This window comes from Mesoplodon mirus (assembly GCF_964341445.2).
Source record: "Mesoplodon mirus genome assembly, chromosome: 14".
NCBI classification, from domain to species: domain Eukaryota; kingdom Metazoa; phylum Chordata; class Mammalia; order Artiodactyla; family Ziphiidae; genus Mesoplodon; species Mesoplodon mirus.
In genome coordinates this window covers 12914001-12933516 of record NC_138990.1, presented here as the reverse complement: position 1 = coordinate 12933516, position 19516 = coordinate 12914001, and the positions used below count along the sequence as shown (strand labels likewise).

The window sequence follows — 19516 nt, the reverse complement described above, 5'->3', positions numbered from 1 at the left end:
GAGTAAGCACTCAAAAACATTAGTCATCATTTTGGATTATAAGTGCGGTTATTACTGTTAATTAAGAGTTAAATGTATGGGAATTTTCTGGTGGTCCAGCTGTTAGAACTTCACGCTTTCACTGCTGAGGGTGAGGGTTCCATCCCTGGTCCGGGAACGAAGATCCCGTGCGGCACGGCCAAAATAAATAAATAAAAAGAATACTGATTCACAGATTTTAATATAGATTTCTTTTTTAAAAAAGAGTTAAATATAGCACAAGAAACTAAAACCCTCAACTTCAGATCCTTGTTGGATTCTAATGTAAATATCTATCCATGTCCCACCTGTGGCTGAGGTCACTGCACGTTCATTACAGTATGCCCTCCCCTCCCCGCAAGCAGATGCACTTGGGTCTTTTGCTTGAGCTGACTCTCCCTCATTTCCTCGGCCTGGAAAGCTTCCTTCCTCCACCACACACACGCATATGCATGCACGCATGCACACACATGCCTGTTCCCATGGTACCCCTCTTTTCTCAGCACAAAGCACTCACCCTCAATTAATGTGGGTCTCCCCAACGCAGCCTTTAGCTCCACAAGGGCAGCGCCATGGCCTTTCACCCCCATTGAGAGCACCAGCGCCCAGTGACGCCCCCACATACAGTAGCAGGAAACGGATGTCTCCCCATCCTCGTCCAGCTAGAAGTTCTCACTTCATCAGGGGGCAGGAAAGCAGGTCTACATCCCACGTCTCTGGCCCTGGCCGAGCCATCCTGTCACTGCAAGACTTCTCCGTAAGCTAATACCATTACCCTTAGGCGTACAATGGCTCCCCTTTAAAACTTGTGTTTAATATTCCCAGTCTCAAGAAACAGAAGTAGGCTTGGTATTAATGCATTTGTTTGGTAGCTGTGGCCTCCTGTGGTTTATAATTGTGTCTGTGGTGTGTCTTTGTTTTTTACATAGCAATTCCCTCCCCGCCAACTGAAGTCAGGGTCCGCAACAGAACCGCACACAGCATCCTGATCTCCTGGGTCCCCGGTTTTGACGGATACTCCCCGTTCAGTGACTGCAACATTCAGGTGAACTTCCGTAATGAAAAGAAGTAGCTGTTTGGTGCTCAGTGGGTCTGCCTGATTTTTCTTCCTCCGGAGGATGGGCGCTGAGATCATGTCAACACGCCCGTGCAGAATCCCTTGACCTTCCCCCTGATCAGCATCCACTGGGCATGCACCATTTTACGACGTTCTGGCCCCGCCCCTCCCCACGCCCCATGGTACTGCCTCCGTCCTGTGCGTGGTCCAGGGCCAACTGGAAGAGAAACATGTTTCCAAGACAGAACGTCATGAGACCAGGGAGAATTCATTTTTAAGATACAAAACCCCATCTGGCTTGTAACCAGGAGTCCAAGAAGCCAGGTCCCCTGCAGCCTGGCTTCTCCTGGGTTGGTGGCCATGAAGGACAGAAGGGCAAGCACAAGGTGGATCATCTTCACGACTGAACGTAGCATCTCAGCCGGTGGCTGCCAGGGAAGCCTGGGGATTACAGGCCTTCCAGAGTCATCACCCACTTTTAGCCACTACCTAAAACTGGTATAAAATAGAGCTGTAAGAAATACAGGCTAGCCATCCTAAAATGACACCTTGCCATGAGATAGGCTCTGCTCTGAGTGTTCATGTCATAAAAAAGGGAAGGGTAGGGCTTCCCTGGTGGCGCAGTGGTTGGGAGTCCGCCTGCCAGTGCAGGGGACACGGGTTCGTGCCCCGGTCCGGGAAGATCCCACATGCCGCGGAGCGGCTGGGCCCGTGAGCCATGGCCGCTGAGCCTGCGGGTCCGGAGCCTGTGCTCCGCAGTGGGAGAGGCCACAACAGTGAGAGGCCCGCGTACCGCAAAAAAAATAAAATGAAAGGGGAGGGCAGCGGTAACACTACCTTTTACTGAGTGCCCACAATGGCCCAGGGACTTTGCAGACATTATCTTACTTGGAACCCACACCAGCACTGCAGGGCCGCAGTGCACACAGAGCCTGTGAGTGGCAAAACCGGAATTCAAGCCCAGGAAACTCTGATGCCCAAAGCAATGCTCAGGACCACCTGTTCCTCCGTGTCTCAGGAAGACGTTGCAGATAGGAGCAGGTAGTTGAACACACGTGGATTATCCACTGAAAACATGAATGCATTCTGCCTGTACTTGATCATACAGTAAGGTCAGGGGTGATTCTTAGTTTTATAAATGTCTGGTCTTATTAGGTAAAAACATATTAACCTGACATGGGCCAGTCATGCCAACTCAGCTGAGAGAAGTGACTTTCATAGAATTTTATGTGTTGACAACTAGATATTTTTAATACCAAGTGGAACTCGTTTCTCTGCTCTTATTGCCTCCCACCCTTGTGTAACAGCTGTTTCTTCTCAGAAGAGTAAAAACATATCATCCCCAAAATAGCCTCCACCCTCACCCTGCTACCCACAGCCTTGCTTAATCTTGTCCAACATTATTTGCAAACCTCCCAAGTACTGGTAAGTGTTAGGAATTCTCCTTGTGTCTACAAAGTCTCACCAGGGATATCCTTTTTTTTTTAACAGTTTTTTTGAAATATATTTTACATACCATAATATTCACCCATTTAAAGTGTACAATTCAGTGGTTTTTAGTATAGTCAGAGTTCTGCAGTCATCACCATTATGTAATTGGGACTGTATTCATAAGAGATATTGGCCTGTAGTTTTCTTGTGTTAGCTTTTTCTGGTTTTGATATCAGGGTGATACTGGCCTTATAGAAAGAGTTGGGAAGTGTTCCCACTTCTGTTTCTTGGAAGAATTTGAGAAACGTTGATGTGAAATCGTCTTCAATATTTAGTAGAAATCACCAGCAAAGCCATCTGTTCCTAGGCCTTTGTTTGTGGAAAGTTTTTTGAGTAATACCAGCTAATCTTTTTACTTGTTATAGATCTATACAGATTTTCTATTTCTTCGCGAGTCAGTTTTGGTAATTTGTGTGTTTCTAGGAATGTGTGTGTTTCTTTTAGGTTATCTGATTTGTTGGTATACAGTTGTTCATAATGTTCCATTAGAAGCTTTTTTTTTCTTTGAGGTTAGAAGTAATGTCCCCTCTTTCATTCCTGATTTTAATAATTTGAGTTGTCTCTTATTTTTCTTGGTCAGTCTGACTAAAGGTTGGTCAGTTTTATTGATTTTTTTGAAGAACCAACTTTTGGTTTCATTAATTTTTTCTATTTTTTAAAATTCTGCTTCATTCATTTCTGCCCTAATCTTTATTTCCTTTCTTCTGTTTACTTTTTTTAGCTTAATTAGCTTAATTTTTTCCCCCTTTTTGTTTCTTATAGTGAAAGTTTAGGTAATTGATTTGAAATTTCTTCTTTTTTAATATAGGCAATTATACTATACATTTCCCTGTAAGCACTGCATTGGCTGTATACCATAAGATTTGGTACTTGGGGGGTTTTCCATTCATAATCAAGTTTTTGATCATTTTTCTTGTGATTTCTTCTTTGTTCTATTGGTTATTTAGGAGTGTGTCATTTAATTTTCACTTAGTTGTGAATTTCTTAAGTTTTCTTCCTTTGTTGGTTGTGTTTAGAGGATATACTTAGTATGACTTCCATCTTTTTTTTTTTCTTTTGGCCACGCTGTGCAGCATGCAGAACTTACCTGACCAGGGACTGAACCCATGCCCCCTGCAGTGGAAGTGTGGAGTCTTAACCACTGGACCACCCTGGAAGTCCTCATCCTTTTAAATTTATTAAGTCTTGTTGTATGGCCTTGCATATGTTCTATCCTGGAGAATGTTCCATGTGCAGTTGAGGAGAAGGTGTATTCAGCTGTGGTTGGGTGGAATGTTTATATGTCTCTTAGGTCTAGGTGGTTTATAGTCCTGTTCACTTATTCTGTTTCCTTGTTAAACTTCTGCCTCATGGTTTTATCTATTATTGAAAATAGGAAATTGAGGTCTCAACTTTTTTTTTTTTTTTTTTTTTTTTTTGCGGTACGCGGGCCTCTCACTGTTGTGGCTTCTCCCGTTGCGGAGCACAGGCTCCGGACGCGCAGGCTCAGCGGCTATGGCTCACAGGCCCAGCTGCTCTGCGGCATGTGGGATCTTCCCAGACTGGGGCACGAACCCGTGTCCCCTGCATCGGCAGGCGGACTCTCAACCACTGCGCCACCAGGGAAGCCCTCAACTATTATTTTTGAATTGTGTATTTCTCCCTTCAGTTCTATCAGTTTTTTTGCTTCATATATTTCAGGACTCTGTTGTTTTGGGAACAACCAGGGCCTGTTTCCCTGTATATGGACATAACTGAACCTACATATGGACACAAATAAAGCATGGACCAGCCCTTTTTTTAAGAAAAAATGAGGTATAGTTTTAGGTGCACAACATAGTGATTCAAAATTTTTAGAGATTTTGCTCCATTTATAGTTATTATAAAATATTGGCTATATTCCCTGTGTGGACCAGCCTTTTTAAAAATTGTTTCCAGTTACTGAACTGTTTGAAGAGTCCAAGAGGACATGAGACTCCTTCCCCTAGGAGGGTGTTACCTTCAGGGAGACTGAGGAAGAGTACTGCCCCCACTTGAAGAAGAGTGTGTCTCAGGGTAGACGTGAGGTAGAGGGGAGGTAGAGTAGGGTGGTTGAGTGGTCTGAAAACACCAGGTCACCCCTACAGGTGGAGGATGATCACACAAGCTTCACTTGCACTCCCCTTGCCTTGGCTTTGGGTGGCCAGGGCGTGACAGATCATCCTGAGACTGCCAAATTGCAGCCCCTCTTGCCTACCTTGGATCCTGTTGTGCAGGACGTGGTTTTCCTGTCTTTGCCCCACCAGCTAGCTCAGGCTTCCTTCACGCATTCTCCTTTCCATCTCTCCTAGGGTGACCGGATTTAGCAAATAAGAATCCAGTTACTTTACAAGTTAATTACACTGCTGATTTTGTGTCATACCTATACCCATAATTATTGGTGGTCTATCTGAACTTTAAATATAAACGGGTGTCCTTTATTTTCTCTGGCAGTCCTAGTGAGGTTGATCAAAACCAGCTCCACAAATTATATACTTTCACATTCTGTTGATTAACAATGTATTCCCATTTCTGAAGGGACCAAGTATCATTTTGTAGCAGATTCCAAGTTTGTTACAATTTTAAACTCTGACTTGGTAACAAATGAATGTTTTGGATAAGATTCACATCCACCCACTAGCAGGACACACCCTCTCACTTCCCTTGGTCTTGGCATCAGTTCCTTTCTTCACCCATTTTTGGGCTATGGACTCCATTTCTATTTTTAACTCTCCCACGTATGTCTTGCTGTTTCATGCCCTCCTTTCCCCCAGAACCCACTGAGCACCGTTAGAGAAACCCGTCTTCTTCTAGGAACATGCCCTCCAAGAGTGTCCCTGTGCCTGGAAATGGTCCAGCGCGTTGTTCCGGAAATGGGGCAGGGGTGGGGAGCCAAGGTTTCCTCCACCTTAGTTCCAGCGCTTGGTCACCAGGAAGTAGGTGCAGACTCTCAAGTGAAGAAACAAAGAGTGATTTCTGCCTACAGCCACCACCGAGATAAGCACACAGCTCCTGGTTTCTCCTCTGGTGGCTCCTCAGGCCAACTCGTACCCTCTTGTCACCCCGCAGAGTCTGCGGGTCTGAGTCAGAGGTGAGACTCAGTCCCAGGGCCACCCTCATGGTATCCACTAGGGGATTTGGAATTCCAAAATGTTGATCTGTGTGGCCCCTTGACCTAAATTGCAAACATACATATCCTGAAATAACAGCATTGTGTTTCCACACCCCATAATTGCAAGCCCATTATTATCAGAAATTTATTTTGTGGGTTTAAGATTTTTTTCCCCAAATTGTTTTTGGTGGCTTCTGTTTTGTCCAATACTATTTTTGTCTTTCTGATGTTATATGTACAACATATTTTAGAAGTTGTGAAAAACATACAGTGAGAGAAAACTCTGCATGATCCCCGTTCCCAGATAAGAGGTTTCCTTAAGGGAAAAGCTGGAAGTTTAGCCTGGGACTGAATTTTGCTGGGAATCCCTCTCTCTTGCCTGTGCATACAGAAGACATCTGGAGAGGGATGTGGAGAGACTGGTGGAGTTTATGGAGAGAAAGTTGAGGTACAAGGACTCAGGGGAAAGAGCTGATGGGTTTTTTAAAGATTTGGAGAAAAGCTTGTTGGGTGAGGTGCAAATGACCCTTTCCTATATCTCCCCACCAAAAAATGCCATAAAATCTACACTCTCTGTGTTTGCTTTTGGAGTTGAATCTATATGGGAGTGGGAACTGGGGGGTAAGAATAAAGGACATGCTAAAATTAGCCTCAGGGCAAGAGCAGAATTCCTCAGGAGACATAATGAAAAGAAATACAGATTTAAAAAAAAAAAATTAAGTATCTCGTCTTCTAAAGTAGGATTTGGGAAATATTTTCTCTAAAGGGTCAGACAGTAAATATTTCAGGTTTTGCCCCTCATACGATGTCCCTTGTCTTTACTGCATATTCTGTGAAACAGCTGAAAAAAATGATCAAGAAGCGAAGTGATTCTGAGGAAAAGCTACTTTTATTATAAGTTATATTATAATGTAGAATAATTATAATGTTATGATGACGATTATTTGCTCTGTTACCTGCCGGAGTGAGAACACTTATTTTAGGCATTTTCCATCAGGTCCTCAATTGTTGCACAAGTGAGTAGCATGAGTAATACACAGTGATCCTGGTGGGAAATTTAAGGTGTGCCCCGAAAGGAAGCAGGTACTTCCCCTCAGTGGAGAGGAAGGGCCATGTACACTGAATGCATGAATGCCCCGAGTCTGACATTCCTACCCCCTTACTAACGCCTGGTCCACAATTTTACTCTTCATTTAGGTCGAGGAAGTTGAGCCACTGAGTCATGGCTCAGTCATGATTTTTAACACCTCTGCTTCACCACATCTGTATCAAATCGAACAGCTGCAGGCTCTGGCGAATTATAGCATTGGTGTGTCCTGCATGAATGAAGTTGGCTGGTCTGCAGTGAGCCCTTGGATTCTGGCCAGCACGACCGAAAGAGGTAATTCCTGGGGTTCAGAATGCATATTGTGCCTGATGGCATGTGATGAAACAAATCCTTCCCAGTGGCCTGATTCAGAGTTTAACTTTTTCTTTGTGTGGCCTTTGTCTCTGGAGGATAATTTTATGGAGGTGACCAATGAAAATGGGAAAGATGTTTCCTTCTATAATTGAAAAGGGTTTAGTGATGAACCTTATACTTACTATGTATAGGGAATATTTTCTTTTACATAGGAAGATATTAATAGTAGCACACTCTTTTTTTTTTTTTTTTTTTTGCGGTACGCGGGCCTCTCACTGTCACAGCCTCTCCCGTTGCGGAGCACAGGCTCCGGACGCGCAGGCTCAGCGGCCATGGCTCACGGGCCCAGCCGCTCCGCGGCATGTGGGATCTTCCCGGACCGCGGCACGAACCCGTGTCCCCTGCATCGGCAGGCGAACTCTCAACAACTGCGCCACCAGGGAAGCCCAGTAGCATACTCTTTATAGCATATATTATTTTAATTAAAATATAAATATATGAAAGTTATTACTCATAGCATCAAACTTAAGAAAACTAATAGGGCTTCCCTGGTGGCGCAGTTGTTGAGAGTTCGCCTGCCGATGCAGGGGGACACGGGTTCGTGCCCCGGTCCGGGAAGATCCCACATGCCGCGGAGCGGCTGGGCCCGTGAGCCATGGCCGCTGAGCCTGCGCGTCCGGAGCCTGTGCTCCGCAACGGGAGAGGCCACAGCAGTGGGAGGCCCGCGTACCGCAAGGAAAAAAAAAAAGAAAACTAATAAATGTGAAAGTGGCTAATGTTCAATAAGCACCTACTACATGGCAGAGACCATCTCAGGTACTTCACATGCATTATTTCGTTAGCTCCTCATAGCAATCATATGAAGCAGATACTATTGTCTTGACATTATGTTCTGATAGCAAATTTTATTTACATCTGTAAACTTTCATTTCTGTGTGCTGCTTTTGACTTCCAAGAGTTTGTATTTTTTCTATGAATATTGGAGTGAATATTGTAGTTATGTTAGATTTGAATTGTCCAGTTTCCCTTATTTCCCGATGTAGAGCTGTGGATTACTCAGAACCTCTTTCCTGCCCTTAACTCCAGCCTTACATAATCAGTGCTCCAATTTTAATACAGACAGCGGGACAGGTCTAGGTCATAAATTGTTAGGGCTGAATCCTTGCACAAATGAAACTAGTGCCAAGATTGTAAAGTATCTTAAATGAGGAAGAAAAACCTCTGAGAACAATTTTTATATGGTGTTTCATTTTCATTCAGTTCAAAAAACTTTCTGGTTTCTGTTTTGATTTCTTCCTTAACCCATTAGTTATTTAGGTGTCTAATGTCGTTTCCAAATATTTGTATTAGTGATTTCTGATTTCATTCTGTTGGGGCCAAAGAACATAATTCATATCACTTGAATCCTTTGAAATGTATCAAGACTCAGTTTTACAGCCCAGAACATGGTCTATCTTGATAAATGTTCCATGTGTACTTGAGAATGTGTATTCTGCTCTTATTAGATGGAGTGTTCTATAAATGTCAACTTGGTCAAGTTAGTTGACAGTGTTTATCAAATTGTATTCTTATTGATTTTATGCCTCCTTCTTCTATCAGTTATTTAGCCGGATGCATTGAAATCTGTAGTTATAACTGTGAACTTATCTATTTCTATTTGTAGTTCTAGCAGTTCACATATTTTGAAGTTCTGTTATTTTGTGCATAACTGTGTAATATTACTATGCTCTCCTAATAAATTGGCCACTTCATCATTATGAAATTATTTTCTTTATCTTTGGTAATATATTCTGTGAAATCTATTTTATCGATATTAATATAGCCATTTTACTCTTTCTTTTGATTACATGGTGTATCTTTTATTCATACTTAATTTTAACTTACTTGTATCTTTATATTCAGTGGGTATTTCATGTAGGCAGTACTTTACTTCACAAACCTTGCCTTTAAATTAGGGTATTTAATCCATTAAAATGTAATGATATCATTCGTATGGGTAGATTTACATCTGTCTTCTAGTTGTTCTGTCTGTAATTTGTTCCCCTTCTTTTGGGTTAATTGAATGTTTTTATTCCATGTTATCTCCTTTTTGACTTATTAGCCATAACTCTTTTTTTCTGTTCTTTCAATGGTTGCTTTAGGGTTTATAGTATACAGGTTTAACTTATTACTATATACCTTCAAGTGATGTTATACCACTTCAGGGATAGTATAGGAACCTTAACATAGTATACTTTCATTTTTCTTCTCCAGATATTTATGCTATTCTTGTCGCTCATTTTACTTTTACATATGTTATAAGCCCACACTAGCTTGTTATTATTTTTGTTCAAATAGTCATAATGTTTTAGAGTGATTTATATCATTATAAAAAACCTATATTTACCCAGTTGGTATTTACCCAAATGGTAGTTACCATTTCTAATGTTATTCATTTTTTTGGTGTACATCTGTACATATTTCCATGTGGTATTATTTTCCTTCTTCCTAAAGGATTCTTCATTACTTCTTGTAGTATGAATCTTGGTGAGAAATTCAGCCTCTGTATGTCTGAAAGAAATCTTTATTTTACCTTTGAGGGTTTGGCCTTCATTTGGTAAGATACTTTTATTAGGTATAGAGTTCTAGGTTACTCCACTGTCTTCTTGCTTGTATTGTTTCTGATAACAGATCTGTGGTAATTCTTAATTTATTCCTCTGTGTATAATGTGTCTTATGTCTCTGGTTTTCCTTTTGTATTTGATTTTGAGCAATTTAATTATGATGTGCCTTGGTGTAATTTTCTTTATATCCCTTGGGCTTGGGGTTCACTGAACTTCTGAGGTCTGCGTGTCTATAGTTTGCATCACATTTGGAAAATGTTGGCCATTGCTTCTTCAAATATTTTTTTCTGTTCCCACCTCTCCGCTCCTTTGAGGACTCCAGTTACCCATGTATCATATCTCTTGAAGTTATCACTGATGCTATTACTTTTTTCCCTGCTTTTCTCCTTGTGTTTTATTTTGGGTAGTTTCTATTACTATGTCTTCAAATTCACTAATCATTTCTTGTGCAGTATCTAATCTGCCATTAATTCTATCTAGTGTATATTTCAACTCTCACATTGTAATTTTGTCTTTTTTTGTATCTTTCCTGTCTCAACTTTTAGACCATATGGAATAAGTTATAATAACTGTTCTAATGTCCTTGTCTGCTAATTCTAACATCAGTCTTATTTCTGGAGTGATTTTGATTGATTCATTTATATTCCTATTGTGGAGAGTACTTTCCAATTTTTCTACATGTCTGGTAATCTTTGGTTGGATTCCTGACATTGTGAATTTTACTTTCTTGAGTGCTAGATATTTTTGTATTCTTATAAATATTGAGCTTTGTTTGGGGTCACAGTTAAGCTAATGGGAAAAGACTGATCCTTTTGGACATTGCTTTTAGTATTAGGCTGGACCAGAGCCGTGCTTCATCTAGGGTCAACTATTACCCACTATTGAGACAAAACCGTTATGTGTACTCTACCCAGTGCTCCTTGAATCATTAGATTTTCCAGGCTGATTGATGGGAACAGGCACTATTCCTGACCCTGAGTGACGCCCAGCCACTCTTATCTTTAATTTTTTCATGTGGTTCTTTTCCTGTCTTCCTCCAGAGTCCTCCTAGTGACTCCTTTGCCATCTCCTGGGCGTTTGTCTTTCTTGGTTTACTATCTCTCATTCTCATGGAGCACATTCTCAGTTAGCTCTAGAGAGACTATATATATAAATAAAAACTATGGGACCTTGCATGTCTGTTTGTCATACTGGATTGGTAATTTTTCCTAATAGAGAATTTTAGGTTGGAAATGATTTTCCCTCAAAATTTTAAAAGTATTTCTGCATTGCTTTTTAGCTTCATGTGTCATTGTAGAGAATTTTGATAACTTGAGTTTTCTAGGTGAACTGTTTTTTAGTTTTAATATTTTTTTAATATCTTTTCTCTTTAATCATGGTGCTGTCATGAGCTGTGATGTGGGATTTGTTTCATTCATCATCATAGGCATTCCATCTAGGAATGCAAATGCTTTGGTTTTGAGACTTTTTCTTATACATTTTTTCCTTTAAAAATGTTCTTCTATTTTTCTTTCCAGATAACTGTATTAGACATTTGTTGAAACTCTTTAATTGCTTCCTCCATTTTTTTTTTACCTCAAATTGGCCTCCTTTTAAAAATTTTTATTCTACTTTTCTTCTGGAGATTTAGTTGATTTATCTTCTAATTCTTCTGTTGAATACTTTATTGACATTGACAATGCAATATATAAGAATAATTTTATTTTTCACTGACAGTTTTTTCCAGTTCTCAATTATGAGAGCCTTTTCTTATCTTCGGGTATGTTAATGATTGGTGTTGTTTGTTTGTGTTTTAGTTTTCTCTAGTTCCCTACATTGTCTCTGCCTCCTCTGCGTGCTCTGTCCGGTGTTTTGTTCTGGTCCCTGACATTCATGAAGAAGGCCTCCCCAGCCTCTTCTCATCTTCCACTGTCTCTCCTATTGAAGAGTGAAGAACCAGCGATTGATGGGAAGCTCTGTGAGTGTGGGTGGGGCTTGTAGGCTTCACCGTCAGGTGATTGGGCAGCGATCTAAGTGTTTTAGTTTGGATACCCCCAAGTGTCAATATTGGCTTTCTTTCCCCTGGAGCCACTTACTTCCTCTAGAAATGAGTCTCCTGTTTGCTGCCTCAGGGATATGAACACAGCTGCTGATGCACTAAGATCAGGTGGGGAGGAGCCAGAGGTGGAGTCCCCCTCAGTCAGTGTATGAACTTCCACTTATTTCCCTAGTTGTCAGCCCCTCATCATGCCTCCATTCTACTGGTGCCCCAAGTCCAGTAGCTTTTCAGTTCAGAGAAGAAAGCATCCTGTCTCCTGTGGGACTTTGAGGGATACCTGCCAGCTGTGTGTGGGAATAGGTTAGAAGGATCTCGAGGGCTACTTCCTGATCAGACTTTCAATCTTCCAGTTTTAGTCCCCACTCTGGTCCCTTGGCCCTCCGCTTCTGAGCCTCTCTGTGGTTCTTTGGGGAGAATCAGTTTACTGTGTTAATTACACCTTCTTACTCTGCTGTTCAGCTTTCCTATGTATGTTGGCATTTCTCTTCCACTCTTGACTACTCTGTACCCTGTGAGTTTATACTGTTTCAAATTTCTTATTGTCATCCTAGAGGGGTTTTAGGAGGGAGTAGACAGAAAGACATGTTGAGTCAGCCATGTTTCCCTGTAAATTCTACTGTGTGACTCGTTTTATAGGTACAGCTTTAGCTATATATTTCCTAAGCTGAAATTTGCTCTAACTTCATTATTACTGCTCCTGGAATCAGCAGAGACAAAGAGGTTATAGTGCCCTTTTGTTTCCCTTTCAGATATATCAGAAATATACAATTTAATCTCCCCTAAATACAAACACAACAACAGTTTGGTGTATATTATTGCATATTTACTCTTCCTATGTGTAAAATACTTATTTTTTAATTTCTAAAATGGATCATTGATACGTACTTTTTGGCAGTTTTATTCACCCCCCCCCCACCATTAGATATTCTTTCATATCAATTTACATGGTCTCACAAATTCTTTTCAGTGTGGGGTAGTGAGTATTCCATTGGAAAATTATCAGAATTTATTATATCGTAATTACTGACTGAACATTACATTTATTCCTTTCTGTCACTATTATGCTTCAATGACTATAACACTACCTACAGGAGAATTTTTCTAGATTAAATTCATGGAAAGAAAATATTGGTCAAGAGGCATATTTTTTTCAGTTTTAATAGCTACAGTCAAGTTCTTCCCTCCCAAAAAAGAATGTAGTTGTGATCTTGACTTGTTTCCCAAATTACTTTGTACACATACTGTACCCACATACATACTCTTTCTAAAAAGTGCATTAACTTTTATTATCCTTGTATATAGACATTTTGACATAAAGTGGTTATGTGGCTTGTGTAGAATTTACTATAAACCAGAAAGTGAAAACCAGTGCTAAATTCTACAGTTTGTCACCTAACCCAGCAAATAGTATTTGACCCTCTGATCTTCATTCATGAGGTGTCTTACACACACACACACACACACACACACACACACACACACACACACACATATTTAAATTTATTCACTGACTAGCTCTGTTCAGATCATTAGTAACCTGGCTCTGGACTTTAAAACGTGGCTTCCTTCTGAGATCAGCAGTGTTCCCTGCCTTGTACAGCTCAAATGACATAGAACTGATCCCCAGCTGGCCTTCTTGACCTATTGCTGCACAGGTGTCTACTGGAGAATCCTCTTGGAGTTGTGTGTGTTTTGCTTCCCCAAGAGGAGTCCATGAGCTCTACCTACCTCCTTCCCTGTCTTCCACTTCTTTGTTGTTTTAGTTTGGAAAGGGCTTACTTTTTAAAAAAAACTTTTATTGAAGTAGAGTTGATTTACAATGTTGTGTTAGTTTCAGGTGTACAGCAAAGTGATTCAGTTATATATTCTTCTTCAGATTCTTTTCCATTATAGTTTATTACAAGATATTGAATATAGTTCCCTGTGCTATACAGTAGGTCCTTGTTGTTTATCTATATTACATATAGTAGGTTGTATCTGTTAATCCCAAACTCTTAATTTATCCCTCCCCGCTTCTTTCCTCTTTGGTAACCATATGTCTGTTTTCTGTCTGTGAGTCTGTTTCTGTTTTATAAATAAGTTCATTTGTATCATTTTTTAAGATTCCACATATAAGTGATATCATATTATATTTGTCTTTCTCTGTCTGACTTCACTTAGTATGATCATCTCTAGGTCCATAGCACTTACTTTTTGTGTGTGTGTGTGGCCTTTTTAAGAGAATTTTATTTGAGTGGTTCTTACAAAGATGGTTGCACTATGAAAGTCATTTGTTTGATAGAAATATCCAGCTGTCTTGTCAAACACACTAAAGTAACCCAAAAATATATTTCAGAGCTCACAGAGCCTAAAAAGAGCAAAGATTATACGCAACAAGACAAAACCTATTTCTGCATTTCCTATTTCTTGCTCGGACTGCTTTGCTTACCAGCCTGTCCCTAAACATCTTGAGGAAATGCAGGGATCATTTTGTTTGGAATCTTAGACACAAAGCTTACTTTGTTAAACTCATGATATCTTAATGGTCCTCGATTGAAAAGAAGGTGAAAGTCCACTATTTTTTTTTAAATGTGACATCGAAGAGATTTTATCATGAAGGAAGCGTTGGAAAATGAGAAGAACTAACATTTTCTGAGTGCCTACAATGAACTAGACACTGTGCTCAGCACTTACATATAATATCTTAATAAATCTTCATAGAAATGTATGAAAGTCCACTATTAATCTCAGTCTCATTTGAGTGCTTTTCATAGAAAATTAAAACACCAAACATACAGAAACCAAGAAGAGAATGACCCACTATGTGCCTTTCTTCGTACTTCCTCATCCTTCTCTCCTTTCTCTTTTGTAGCCCCGTCAGTAGCGCCTCTGAATGTCACTATGTTTCTGAATGAGTCTAGCAACAAGGTGGATGTCAAATGGATCAAGCCTCCAATTAAGCGGCAGGATGGGGAACTGGTGGGCTACCGGATCTCTCACGTGTGGCAGAATGCAGAGACGTCTGTAAGTCTGAACTTCAACAGAGTGCACTTGTCTTCTTGGATTTGCTGATTTAATACTGCTTTAGGAGCTTTCCTTTTGTCGTGAAAAGGCCTGATATTATTGGGTTAGGCAAGGCACCTTTCAGTGGGAGATAAACAATGTAGTAAAAATTAGAAGTGCCTGAAAAGTTACAGAATTCCAGGAAATCTTTGGGGCTTTCCTTGCTCACTCTTCATTTATTTCATTAGTTAATGTGAATAGAGCTCATCCTCTGTTGTCCCCTGATTCTTGCCTTCAGGGAACTTAGGCTCTTTGAGGAAGGCAGTGTGAACTACTCAGAGGGTTTACCGGGCTTAGCAGTCCTGCAATTCATAACCTCTTGGAAATTCCAGAAGATGATTGTCAGGGAAGACCCCCAGCCTCATAGCGGATGGCAACAGAAACTAGACCCCGAAGGAGAGGGTCGAGCAGGCCAGCAGGTGGATTGGCACAGCCCTGTAGGATGTACTGTATAGCACAGCTTTGTTAGATGTGACTCCAGTCAAGCCCAGAGGGCCATCTGATTTTGATTGCCGAGAGGTCTAAAGATGGTGGGAACATCGGACCCAAGACAGAAGTGGTGAGGGGGACAGCTGACTGTGGTTAGGTGGGCAGCTCCCAGACAGGCCCCTTTCCCACTTGAGAAAGGAAGAGGGTTGAGGTGACACTGACTTTTCATGACACAGAGGATCTGTAGAAGAGCAGACGCACTGGCTCTATCCTCACGACTGTCTCTTCTTTACCGCCATTGCGGAAAGCATGCTTCTTTTGTGTTGTTACAGTCCTCATGGATCTAACCCTGGTGATAGGTCAGACTTCAGCATCCTCATGGCATCTGTAGGGAGAATCTCAGGAAAGTTACAATTTCTTGGCACGAGAGAGGAAAGGGGTGAACAGCTGCACTGACCCATGATGTCCAGGCTTTGTGTCGGTCACTTTTAACCTCGTATCACCCAGCTTTTACCAAAACTGCTGTCTTCCAAAAGAACAATTTGAATTTTTTTTTCTTTTCCTGCCTCAGTTTACCTATCAGGAAGCAGACTGTCGGAAGCAGTAGTGATGGAAAAGGAAGAGAGCTTAGAAATCCATGGTTTGTTCTGCCTCATAGTAGATATAAAAGGATGCTATTTGTACCAGTCAAAACCCTGCTTAAGAGAGTTGCAGCTATGAGATAAGAAGTCTCTCACCTCCTGGTCTTTTGTCTCAGAGCATTTGTGCAAGGGGCCTGTTGATCACATTTGCACACTCTCGAGTCAGGGGAATCAAAGGCCTCTCTTAGAGGATGGCTCCTGCTTACAATACTATATTCTTAGTAGAGATACATAAGGGTCCAGTGATTGCTTTCTGATTCAGTAGGAACTTTGGTTGGCGGAAGATAGTGATTCTCAGCAGACACTTGAGTGATGTAGGAACAAACCAGTTTCTTTAAAGAGCTGCAGGTCATCCTTTCTCCTTCTCCCCTGGTGGGGGTGAAAGATACTTCTTCAGGGGGGACCCCTGCAGCAGAGGCGTGCTGAAGGACAGGAGTGATGAAAGCCTTACTTACAAAGGACATGACGTGGCCAAGGAGCGTAACACACAAGTGCCATTAACACCCAGCCTTGCATTCCCTCTGCCCTTTGTTCAGAATGCTCCCCTCTGTAGTGAGGACAATACTGCCACATTTAGGGCTGTGACCTCTCCAGTCATCACCTCCTTGGAGACGCTAGCTCATCCCAGCAGGAAGGTCATTGGCATTGTACTCATGTGTCCTCTGTGCATCACGACAGTCTCGTGACAACAGAAGACTTAGTGGCTCACTTTACTTTGGGTAACATTCTCTGAGGCAGCTCCAGCTCACCAGCCGCAGCTGGAGACAAATAAGAACACTGAAGAGAAGCTCAGCCCGGGAGGGGCCTAAAACCCCCTTCCAAAGTGAAGCTTGAAATGACCTCTGTACCCAGCACTTCGGTCCCCTAAACTCCCTTCTCTTCCGAAGGGCAAGAGTTAGACACAACTTCCTCTCGAAATCGTCCTTTCATTTTCATTTTAAAACTGTTACTAGGGGGCTTCCCTGGTGGCGCAGTGGTTGAGAGTCCGCCTGCCGACGCAGGGGACGCGGGTTCGTGCCCCAGTCCGGGAAGATCCCACATGCCGTGGAGCGGCTGGGCCCGTGGGCCATGGACGCTGGGCCTGCGCGTCCGGAGTCTGTGCTCCGCGACGGGAGGGGCCACAGCAGTGAGAGGCCCGCGTACCGCAAAAACAAACAAACAAACAAACAAAAAAACTGTTACTAGGGACTTCCCTGGTGGTCCAGCAGTTAAGACTCCATGCTCCCAATGCAGGGGGCCTGGGTTTGATCCCTGGTCAGGGAACTAGATCCCGCACACAGCAACTAAGACCCAGTGCAGCCAAATAAATAAAAATAAAATAAATGTTTTTTAAAAAGAAAGAAAACTGTTACTAAGACTACATCTTCTTTATGTAAGGTGATGAAATTGGATATTTTTGGAAGATATTCTTATTTATTACTCTAATAAGGGAAGGTTTTTTTGTATGGAATTTCAGAATATTCTTGAAGTAGTCTTTGGGTGGGTTATTACAGTTTGCTGGAAATTTAGTGTTCAAAATTTGTACCTTCAGTATCCTACAACTATTGTGTCACTTTCAGACTAAGAAACTCCTGGTATTTACTGTACGGACATTTACTGTATCTTGATGAGTCATCAGTGTTTTTGCTCTCTTTTTCTTGCTACCCCTTGCCTTCCAATTCAAAGCTTAAAATACAAAGGTCAGGATCCAGTAAAATCTGTTCTCCTTGAAATTGGAGCTGTGCCTTGCTCATCTTTGTACCACCTGAACACAGGACGTTAAACTTGCTTTGTAGGCATTTATAGCACTATGAACTTGATGTATGGACCTGACCGACATCTAAACCAACAGGAGAATTTCTCTCTCTGAATGGTACAGTCTTTTGATGAGTGTGGACTGGTATTTCTTGTCCCATTCCCATAAAGTGTCAGTAGACCTGTGAGAATTCAGTAAGCAGATAAGTTTATAAAATACTGCGTATTATACCCCCTTCTGGAAGACTCACAGTGTATACTGGCAAGTTCAAGGTTCTCCAGTGTTCTGCAATAAATAAATCTGTTTACCTTTGACCGAGATTTGCCCGAACCTTAGACAGAGACTCATTTTTATACGTGTCATTCTTGTAGAGCTCATTGTTTTGGGATTGGGGCTCTAATGCTGGTTTAACTGTGTTTGGAAAGGGTGGAGATCTTTGATCAGAAGGAAGTTTCATAGCTGATTATGATGGGCCAAGAGACATGACATGTAGAACCAGTTTCTTTAAAGACACAGGGAAGCCACAGTGCACTCAAGGCTTCCTTCCTTGGGCCCAGACCCCTGCCTGCTAGCAAGCTGCATGCCTGGAGGGTAGATGTGTCCACTGCCTCTTCCCTTTCCTCATTTCTCACTGTCACAGGAGGGCAGAGCATGCGAGCTAGTGTCATTTTAAGGTAAAAAGAACAGGTGAGGTTCTTGTGAGACAGGCCAGACAGGGGTCTGAAACATTTCTGAAACCCAAGGATCCATCAAGGATGGTACCTTTTGCCTGGACGAGAAAGCTACAGTGAAGAGCAACTCCATGAATGGGTCAAATAAAATTCTTGGTGTGGGAACTAGACAGCCTTGATTATTTTCTCTAGTGCACCAAGACTTGAAAGATACTACTTGGTCAGTTCTATCCTACAGCCTTACAGTTACAGGGAAACAAGATCAAAATACAGCACCTTACAGGTGCTATAGGAATGTAGGAATAATAATAACCATCATCAGCTACTTACAGTGTTGATTACTTACAGACCCTGTGCCAAGTGTTTTACATAAAAGGCCTCGTTTAACCCTTACAAAAACGCTGTGAGAAAGATACTATTTTCTCAATTTTCATTTGAGGAAACTGAAACTCAGAAACATTGAGTAACCTACCCAGAGTCACACAGCTTAGAATTGCAGCACTGAAATAAGAACCCAGGTCTGACTGACTCCAAAGCCAACGCTTTTCAGAACCCCACTACTCTTCTCCAGATGCCCTTGGCTTTCTTCACAGTACAGTGTCTCTTGTTCAAATTCCACAGCACGGCCTCTTAGCAGAAAGAAGTGAAAACAGGACAGGTTTCAAGAGTAAGATGTGAGGGTTTTACACTGATGATTGTGCATTTGAAGCCCTTTTGAACAAGTTTGTTGTCGCATTGGGTAGCTCTTTCCCTATTGAAGGTTACTTTTCTTTGAGGTAATAAAATGGGCCATATTCTTCTTTTTTTTTTTTTTTTTTTAGCCTAAGTAATTTGATTTATTTATTTATTTTTGGATTTTATTTTATTTTTTTAATACAGCAGATTCTTATTAAGTATCTATTTTATACATATTAGTGTAAATGTCAATCCCAATCTCCCAATTCATCACACCACCCCCCACCCCCGCTTTCCCCCGCTTGGTGTCCATACGTTTGTCCTCTACATCTGCGTCTCTATTTCTGCCCTGCAAACCGGTACATCTGTACCATTTTTCTTGATTCCACATATATGTGTTAATATACGATATTTGTTTTTCTCTTTCTGACTTACTTCACTCTGTATGACACTCTCTAGGTCCAACCACATCTCTACAATGGACCCAATTTCATTCCATTTCATGGCTGAGTAATATTCCATTGTATATATGTAGCACATCTTCTTTATCCATTCGTCTGTCGATGGGCATTTAGGTCACTTCCATGACCTGGCTATTGTAAATA

The 19516-nt window shown here is 41.4% G+C and overlaps 1 protein-coding gene across 1 annotated transcript in view; it reads left to right on the top strand.

Moving 5' to 3' along the window:
- The window catches only part of MERTK (MER proto-oncogene, tyrosine kinase), a 111130-nt gene that overhangs the window by 48815 nt on the left and 42799 nt on the right, over positions 1–19516 (top strand). The window contains exons 6-8 of the mRNA XM_082642869.1: positions 948–1063; positions 6873–7056; positions 14570–14721. Coding sequence (XP_082498995.1) covers positions 948–1063; positions 6873–7056; positions 14570–14721 — 452 coding nt within the window. The remainder of the gene's footprint in view (positions 1–947; positions 1064–6872; positions 7057–14569; positions 14722–19516) is intronic.